Below are 9,990 nucleotides of genomic sequence, written 5' to 3'. Positions count from 1 at the left end.
GAATCGATCGGTTTAATTTAGTCTATTGCTCAGTTTCTCCTGGTTTTTCCAGAACGAGCTTCAAGAACAAGTTGCGTTCGAAAATGCACCAAGCACATCGTACCTGCACTCCGGCAAGGGTATGTCATGAGCAACGGGTAGGATTTCGCTTGATCGTACGCAGAAGCATGAAGAGTCAAGTTTCATCCGTTCAGATAGCTGGTTAAACGAACCGCGGCTCATTGCCCCGGTAAAAGAGAAGCTCTAGAATCTTCTGAGCGACGATTATTACACCCTGCACTGTATATGGGCGGTGCATATATTATGGTGATTATTGACAATATAGAAATGCTCTCTGGTTGCCCTCGTATTGTTTAGTGATTACAACCGTCTGTTTCTTCGCCTTGTAATTGACGGCAGAATTGTATTACCTAGGGAGAGAGTATCAATGCGAAACGGGGTTAGACTGCTGTCGGATTAACAAGACGATAGAACGTTCCAGAGATTCTCCAGCTGGACACGGTAAACAGTTAAAGACTATAGTGAGCGCGAGCGCTTGAAAAGTGGAACGTGCGAGAAGGATGAAAGCTTCTGGAAGGTTCGCTGTGTATATTCTTAGCGCGAAGATAAACGAATGGAAATGACAAAGCGAGTGCTGATATTTGCCGATGGGTGTATCGCATTGTATGTCCATATAGAAAGATGTCTTAGTTCTTTCGAATTACAAAAAAAGAAACCATTTTACATACGACTGTCTGGACAAATATTTGGTAATCAGTCCAAGACTCTTTTTCAGAGACACAATTTTATATCTCTTATGTTGCCAGATTTCTTCAAAACCACAAAAATGCAGCGTCACACTTTTTCCTGTAATAAATAAACGAGTAACTAATGAAGATTCTAATGTTCATATAGGGAATGTTTCGGTACTCACTCGCAGCGGGTCTTGGAAAATCACCCGACCCAAAACGCGACGCCTTGGATATGCATATGTATGTGCATGAATGTACATATCGTGTACCATAAAATATTCCATTCGTTGCAGGCTCTTCACTGTCGGTAAAGCGACAAAAAGAGGCTAGTGAGAGCGATGCCTCACCGGTGAATTGCTACTGCGCGCAATTTTGTTTTAGGTACCACAAGATTTTTACCCAAGTAAAATGAAAGTACGTTTCGCTGGCGTATCTGAAATTACTCAGAAAGGAAAGGTATGTATTCGGTCGAATCTGCGGCACAGATATAATTCTGTTGGTGAAAAAACTTTGCACGTGCCAATGAAAATGCTAGTTAAATATCAAGATGGCCGCCATTGACACGCTTGTGATTTGCTTTCGGCTCTGGGGTGATTTACAGTGCCCAGAATTGACCGGTCGCTATTTTACCCGAAACAAAACGACGGCAAGAATAGTCGAGAAGCAATTCCGACATCGACAGGAGCCAGATAACTGCGAATATAGCTCGAAAAGTTATCTCGCCGCATGGCGCGTCAGCAAGAAGTGCAGCACGTCTGCAGGTTCACTCCCGAGATACAATTTTATATTTAGATACATACCCGGTGTCCGGTTATTCCGGAATGCATCATCTCGTCGCGATGAAAAAAAAAGTGATCAAATGCGAACGATGTTGCTAAGTTCAGGTGTAACTTCATGAGCAATCGGACAGGCGATTATCATCGCAATCACGAAGTCGCGCCGAAGTTGCAGCGTAGTAAGTTCTGGAGGAAAACACCCGTTCGATTCGCTGGTGCCTCGAATTCCGAGTAACCGTAGTCAGACAGAAATACCGCCATGCGGGAACGGCGACAATGACGCGAAGAAGACGAGCCAAAAAAAAAAAAGAAGAAAAGGAGGGAAAAAAGGAGGGAAAAATAAATAAGCAAGAAAAAGGAAGGCACGAGAATAACCATCCCGAGGTTAATTCCAGACGGCACAGCTGTCCGGGGGAGCGGTCGCCTTTCTAACCTCTGATTGGTCCGCTTCGGACGAGCCTCCGTGACGCGAGACTCCCCACCATGACCACGTTTAAGTATAACCTTCGTGACTGCAATCATGTAGCCCGTTACCTAGAATGCCGAGGAAGCGGGTTTGCGTGTGTTGTACTTTGACAACGCGAATGTTGGCGCAACGAAACGCAACGCAACGTAACGTAACGCAGCTGCGTTGCAGGAGGCGTCGCAACGCCTCGACGAGTCTGTGACGACGCCGGGGTTCGATGTTACATCAGGCTCGACTCATCGGCCGCAATTGGGGCCGATTAACCTTTATATGAGAATAAAAAGAGCGTATAAACACGCGTACACACGTGTTGTATTTTTCATTCAATAGGTATATCACTTCACGGATGTCGCGTCGTTATTTTCTACGTCAGAATATTGTTGATGCAGATAAATTGCCAAGGATGTAACGCGATGATCGTCATATTTTGACTGATGAGTTCGCGACACTGCAATCGTCTTCTGTACCTACGCAGTTATCGCAAATAATTATGCCTTCGGTACATCCGACAATTATTCACGTACGATTCAACTTCGAAATATCTTAAAGAATTAATCAGGCATTACAGGTTCATACGTTTGCAGCGATTCTTTATGGTTTAGCACCATGAGATAGTGTGGGATACGTTTGAAAATTATATAATTATATTAATTCTTTTCTGTATAATATTTAATTACGTAGTGTATAAGTGCTGCCTTTCGGAAGAGTTTTCCTCTTTGTGAATATTTATGCGATAACTATCTGTTTTTTTCAGTTCATTCAACGGAGAACCTTTTTTTGGCTACATCGATACCGTGATCAAGTATTTATGGTAATTTTCAGAGTTATTAAGTAACAAACTAAATCGAATAAAACAGCAGACGTCGTACGAGAATAGTTTGATTTACTCCATGAAAAGTACTTCACAATAGTTACGGTTGCTAATGAGTCTGGCAATGTGAAGATTTAATATTATGCTTGAATGTACGATAAGAACAAATGATATGTTGCACACATAGAAAAAAGTAGAGGTTTTTTCAGTCTGCAAATTTAATTCATCGATATAAACGAAAACAAGAAGTGCCGTCGAAATGTTTAAACCCTAAATTAAAAAAAAAGAAAAAAAATATTGAACATATTAGCACATTTTGTGCAATTGTTTTGCCACAGCAAGACATGCGCTGTTCTTGGGTTATATTTGCAATTTTCATGCAACGGTAAATTGAACATTATTCTTTGTTTCTGATTGGGTTATAACAGTTTGAATTACTTCCAGCGATATTAGGAAATATATCAAGTATTTTACCGTTTGGAATAACCTAGATCAAAATACGTTGGAAATGAAGTAAAATGACTAATGGGATATTTCATTCTTTAGAAATTGATTCTACGCTTTTTTCTCTTTAAATTTTTCACGTATAAGCCTTAACTTCAGGTAGAAATGATTATTAATAAAAAAACGTTGAACATAATTAAAAAAACTGTACATCTAACTAATTGTAAGTTTTGTCAACATCGAGGGTTCACACTTGCAATTACAGTATTCTTATTTGTACAATCGTTTAACGAAGGAGATTTTTTTCTGAAAAACAAATACGGAAGATTAAAAATGAATGATAACAAACAGAGAAAGAGAACCTATAGATAATGATAATCCTAAATGGAAAGAAAAATATTGTAGATTTTTTGCACTCTTTTGGAAGTCAATCTACAGCAATTGTGGCGAGATTTACAATTCCGATAATAAGAGTTACAAAACCAATAGTAAGAGTTACAATATTCTTAAGTAGATCTACCATAATTGAGGTAGATTTGACTCCAAAAAAGTGTTGTCGATATATATTCAGAAGAATAAATGTAAAATCTACATTACATTTTTCCCATGTAGTGTATTTACCATAATAGTACATTGTGTAACAAGGAAATAAAGTCAGCGATTCAAATTTGCGGAAAGTATGAGGTCAACAAATCTGGGAGCAAAGTGCTGCTTTTTTCCCGCAGCTACGGGGAATAAAAAAAATAAAAGTAAAACAAGTGAACATTCCGGTTGAGTCGGGAATAAAATCTCTTATTCGTAGGCTGTATAACTCATTTTATTATAATCAATGATTTGTTACGAATTAAAACGATTTTTATTCCCATATATACCTCCGTCCTAGATGAAAATCATCTCGTATAACAATCAAGAAATTATCTTAACGCATTATAACATAAACTTGATAATTTATACATCCGTCATAGAGCCATCCCAGAGTTCGAGTCGAAGAAGTTGAAGCAAAATGAAAAAAAAAAAAAGAAACTAATTAGGAATGTAAAAAAGAAGGACAAAAATACAACGAAAATGGTTGTACGAAAAATAAAAACCGAAACGAATACACGGAAGAACGAAGCTTGACGTTATTGCGCGCGCATAATTGTTTAGGCAAATAACCGACACTTGTCGGTTCGGCTATTTTCCCATACGCTGAATTGACCACTCCTGTTGACACAGGGGACAACGGTTATTCTGCTTGACCCAGAGTGACATGCAGCAGTAATGAAAAGAGTGATTGCACTCCCCCCAAACGACGACGCAGTCCTGTTTTCCATAGAAATCTTTCTTGCTCTCAGCCTGGCATCGCAGACAAGCATCTGAAACAAATCGAGAGTAAAATCCGATTAACAAACGAGACACTTGCATTAAAGAAAAAGGTATCACAAAGACTTTCGCTCAATGGCTGCTAATGACATATAACCACAGCGTGCCATCACAAAATACGATTACAAAAAAGAAAAAAAAAAAAAAAAACCGCTACTGAGATTTGACGAGCTAATTTTCTTACATTAAAAACTATCACAGACTTTTTTCACGTTCGTTGAGTATCCGGCCAATTATTTTTCCTAACCGAGTGCGGAAAATTCGATTTTCCGTACCGAAATGAGTGCGCAAAATACCTCATCCCCGCACTAGGGCGGAACTATATAATATATAATGTATTATTTTGCGCACTCAGTTGGGACAAATAATATGTATTTTATTTTATCGCGTATTTTGCCAACTAGTTGCGTAATCTACTATTTCGCGAGTCCCTTTCGCAGGGAACCAATAGATGCGTGTAAGAAATTTCGAAGTGTTCGATGAAGATGCGAGATCTAATCGTAGGGTTAAAATAATAATTAGGAGGGATCGTGAGGTGACAAACGCGTTGATCTTACCCGACGCAAATTGCCTCGCTGGACTGCGCCGGAAAGTTCCAGTCGAGAATTCCAAGACGCGTTTCTTCTTCTCCCTTATCCCGACAATAATTTAACCGTCGATCGAGCTCGGCTGACGATCCGAGTTAGCGCGTGCCAAGTGGGAGTATAAATTCATTTGCGGTTATGATTGATAAAACTTCCACTGTATCGGCTGATTGTCAGACGTAGAAGAGCTGGTTCCATGGGTTTTCCCCCACTCTCTCTCTCGTACGCAATTTTTTCCAATTTATTTAACAACCGCGACGTCGACGACGCCGACCTCGACAGCCTGACCCGTCCCAGGGGGCCGCAGCTTCCCCAATGGGCGGGGGTCAATCCTGAAGTCACTTTTCGAACCGCACCGGTCGGTCCGCTTCTTCGCATGGTATCAATTAAAACGATCGCCGCAAATTAAGCGCCCATATAATTGTCGCTCCGCGTGTACAATAAATCCTAGCGTGGGTTTAATCGCACTCGCGATATTTCAACGGGGTAATATTCCTATATCGAGTGGGTACTTACATCTAAATCATACTTGTCGTATCTGTACGCAGATCTATCTATTTATCTATTTATCTATGTAAAAGCGCTTTTCACTGGACATTTCTTCGGGGAAAATAAGAAAGTGGTAAAAAAAAAAAAACGTCCGGAAATCTTAATTGGAAGAATCACGTATCCTTTAAGTTGGGTAAAGAGTGCGAGCGGAAATAAATGCCAACTTGAAAGAAAATATGAAAATTCATTGATTATAAATTCAGCGTTTTTAGCAGAAGAATTAATTTGCTCAATCAAAAATCAAAAATCAAAAATCAACACTTCTGTGCTTATTTCATTACGAAAAAATAGCACATTGTGGATTAATAAAATACAGGGTATACTCGCAAGCTACAAAAATTTTCCTAACAATGCAGAAAAATGAAACAAAGCACTGATGCTGTTATAAACCGGAACCTAAATATCGACTCTTTATTTTAAATCGCTTCAAATTGGTTAAAAATCTCATAGATTCGGTCTATTTCATTCCACTGCGGTTTATTTTGTCGAGAGGACGATTCTATGCGATCCAAGCGCGACCATTTTTTTTTTATCACATTAGTACCGGTAGATATTAAGTTTTTCAATATTGCACTGATATTGATTTAAAAAAATAGCAATATTACATTCGTTACTTGCCGGGAAAATAACTGTTTCAGTGCACTTGTGAGAAATAGTTTTCCGACAAAATAAGCCATCGTGGAGTGAAGTCAAATGAATTATCTAAAAGATTTTCAACTATTTTCAAACGATTTCGAATGAAAAATCAACATATTCAAGTTTTCTTTCACAATTTGAGTATTTGTTTGACTTTAAGTTATCGGAAAATCATTGCAGCTTGCGATTATGTAAATTTAACGACTTCCTTAACCGAACATCCTGACTTGTCCAATAATTCGAAAATCCGTTGAATATTATTCATGTAGTTTCCGAAATTCACAGTTCAAGTTCTGAGACTAATTTTGTGTAATTAGGATACAATCCAAAGGTACAGAGTCAAGATATGTTATAAATTAAACAAACTATTATGCCTATCACCATCTAGGGAAATTCGAATATGATTCGATAAAGAAAAAGCTATGTAAGGTACTTACGATAAACAAACTCTGGAAAATTCGAAATTCCAAGTTTCATTTGTGCGTTTACATATATGAAATAATAATTATTCTATGACGCATAACCATCGATTACTGCAGTCGCGAAGCGTAAAGTCAGAGAGAAATCTAGCGCCTACTCACACAATGAAATTTACTGCAGGGAAACCATTTTTTGGCGATGTGCTGCACGACCTCGATAATTTTTGTCGTTTTGCTACGTGCCGATGTACGGAAAAAAATTGTTGTTGAATAGGTATACCTAACAGTAAAAGATTTTACGTTCTTGCGCAGTTGCGTTATGCTTATACCGTTATAATAATTTAACCTCGTTAGGCCCTTATCTGTAACTGAAACCTAAAACTTTCAGTTTATCATAAAAACAACTGGGTAGAATATTTATGATACTTTTTTGTTTTCAATATTCAAGACCTCTGAAGTCGATACTTTTAATTTTCGATTCCATTTTTCAATTTAATAATATAAAAGTTCGATACCGTAAATTGCGTTTTTCAGTTCTTATTCTACAACCGATAATTGGCATGAAAAAAAAACCGATATAACAATTATTTCGCGATACTTTTCATCACCACGAAAAGGAAAGAGTGGCTGCCAAGTTCTATCAGTTTCCGGATCTTTCACTCGGCTGTTCTCAAGATCATCGCGGGAATTTCTCGGACAGACCAACAGACATTTTGTAAAAACATGTTTTCCTATTCTACAGGTTCAAAAACGTAAAGATTCGTTGAAATTCGAAAAAGCGATTTTCGACCGAATTAAACCAATCTTTTTTTTTTTCTTATATCACCAAAGGTGTTGAAAAGTAAAGAGAAAAATGTATGACATGGGATATAGAGACGATGGTAATTAAAAAATACGAAAATGGCGTTTTTTTCGATTCTCTTCACGAGTCCAGAATTAATTTCGATATTAATTAGGTATGTCATATTTGAGCGAATTTACCGGGGCCAAAAACAATTGTTTAACCAAGCAAGCACTGAGAAAAATTGTCTGCTCACGTGTAATGTAAAAGACCTTTGCAATCTTTCTTTCATACTTATCAACAATTTCTTTCAGCTTGTAAAATCCCACCGCAAATATGTACATTATGATTCTCGTTAACCGAATACTCATATTTATTCTACGATTAACCGAAATCTCAAAAGTATATTCATACCGTGAGTTTAAACAGACTCACATAAATTCTATGAATAATTAATTACACGAATTCACGAGTTGCGATTACAACGATTTTTACTTGCTCACCAATCACTGGAAATCGGTAATTCGGTGCACATAATCTGTAAAAAAAAAAAAATAAGCCACATTTTTCAGGGCATCGGTACGTGATATGTCGATAATTGCTTATCTACTTGAATTATCAGAGGTGCTAATTAAATCGATGTTAAAGATTCTATGATGTTACTTATAACGATGGCAAGCGAATTAATCGTTAGACGTAAATCGCACGACCGAAATTCTTATCTCTGCGTAGACAAGACACATGCGTAATGTATGTAAAACAGTGTATACATACATCGAGAGCAGTATGTTTAGAGTTGTGTTAAAAACAGTGAGGCAGATCAGTAACCGACTTTTGATCCGTGATAACGTCTTAATTCGCCAATTTTTTTTTTTTCTTTTCTTTATCACCCATCGTCAACGACGTTGACAAGTCTGCGTTGTTAATCTTTGATTGCTTATTTAACACCCGAATAATAATCGCGGACCACCAAATTTCGCGCCTTTTCTATATAATTCGAGGTCAAGCATCATTGTCGAAAAAACTAAGAATCGACGTAATTCATACTTCTTATATGTATATGAAACTTCTACCACGGTAATTAGGCGAGGGTCAGGCGACCCCTTCTGTCGTAAGAATTATGATTTTTTACCGCATTTATGTGAAAAAAAAAGCGAGATGTTAACTCAGTTGATTCTATTTGTATCTCATTATTTGTTCTCCGGTTATTTTTTTATTATCAATGTCTCTGCTTCGGCAAATAGTTTCAACAACAAACCAATTCATTTTATTGATCACGACACGTTTATAAAGTAGGTATTCTTCAATGATTGATTATAATTCTCACCTGGTAAGCACTCGAGATTAACGATTCAAAATAATATATCATTGTGTTAATTCGATCAAGGCAAGATTGAAATTTGCCATCCCAACGGATATATTCTATAATAAATCGTATTTCTAATACAGAAAATATGTCGTAAAGAATAAATGTGTATTCATTTTTATGATGTTTCAACTTTAGTAACTTTGACAAAGATTTGTAACCAATTCATTTGATTTTTCAAATAATGTATATCAATATTTTCCACTCAAAATAGTCGATTCTAATTTCAATGTTAGTGTATTCGTTCAAATTTAACTTCCAAAAGCGACAATATAATTAGTTAAAAAACAGTCATTAATTTTGAAATGCTCTGTATTATTGGAAATTAAATAATAATCTCTGACCATCGAAAGTATCACCAGCGATAAAACAAATCGATCCGATTATTCTTTTATATTCAATTGTGGTTTTACATTTCACGATTAGTATATTATACATAACTGAATGTTTTTTTTTCCAGAATGGAAGAAACAGAAACCAAAATTTTACTTAAGTACAGAAAAAATTGTTCAACCGTCAAGAGATGAGTGATTAAAAAAAAAAAAACAATAATAATAATAATAACAATTTCACGCACTTTAAAATCATTTCACCTTTTGATAACATATCAGTCGGACACCAGAGAACATTTCTATTGATGTTACTATTACTAATTCAAACTTCCAGTCAAGAAAGAAGTTTGAAATAAGGCTGCGGAAATTGTTATACGATAGAAAAGAAATAAGTTATAATCACGACCAAAAAAAAAAAAATAAAAAAAAGAATGATAAGCTAATAAACAAAAGTAGGAAATGCAATAAGATTCGGATCGGAGAGCACGCCCAAATTTAATCATTTCCGTTATGTCACATATGTTTATTTACATATGAGATGGCTTAATTTCTTCCACGGGTCATCATCAGCGTGTAGTTGATCGCGTTATCAACGACCTGCGGTGGTCTAAAAAAGAAAAACGAAGAAATGGAAAGAAAAAACGCCGCAGTATAAAATTCATCGTGATAAGAATTCATCGGACAGTTTGGGGTGTGAAAAGTACAAGTAAAAGTACAAAGTAAAAGAGAAAAC

The 9,990-nt window shown here is 36.7% G+C and overlaps 1 protein-coding gene across 1 annotated transcript in view; it reads right to left on the bottom strand.

Moving 5' to 3' along the window:
• Positions 1 to 2,624: 2,624 nt before the first annotated feature.
• The window catches only part of LOC107226259 (RING-box protein 2), a 52,259-nt gene continuing 44,893 nt past the window's right edge, over positions 2,625 to 9,990 (bottom strand). Inside the window, exon 2 of the mRNA XM_046732946.1 lies at positions 2,625 to 4,583. Within this exon, the coding sequence (XP_046588902.1) occupies positions 4,402 to 4,583 (182 nt within the window). The 3' untranslated portion in view covers positions 2,625 to 4,401. The remainder of the gene's footprint in view (positions 4,584 to 9,990) is intronic.

This window comes from Neodiprion lecontei, chromosome 2 (assembly GCF_021901455.1).
Source record: "Neodiprion lecontei isolate iyNeoLeco1 chromosome 2, iyNeoLeco1.1, whole genome shotgun sequence".
Taxonomy (NCBI): Eukaryota; Metazoa; Arthropoda; class Insecta; order Hymenoptera; family Diprionidae; genus Neodiprion; species Neodiprion lecontei.
This window is presented reverse-complemented; position numbering and strand designations above follow the sequence as displayed.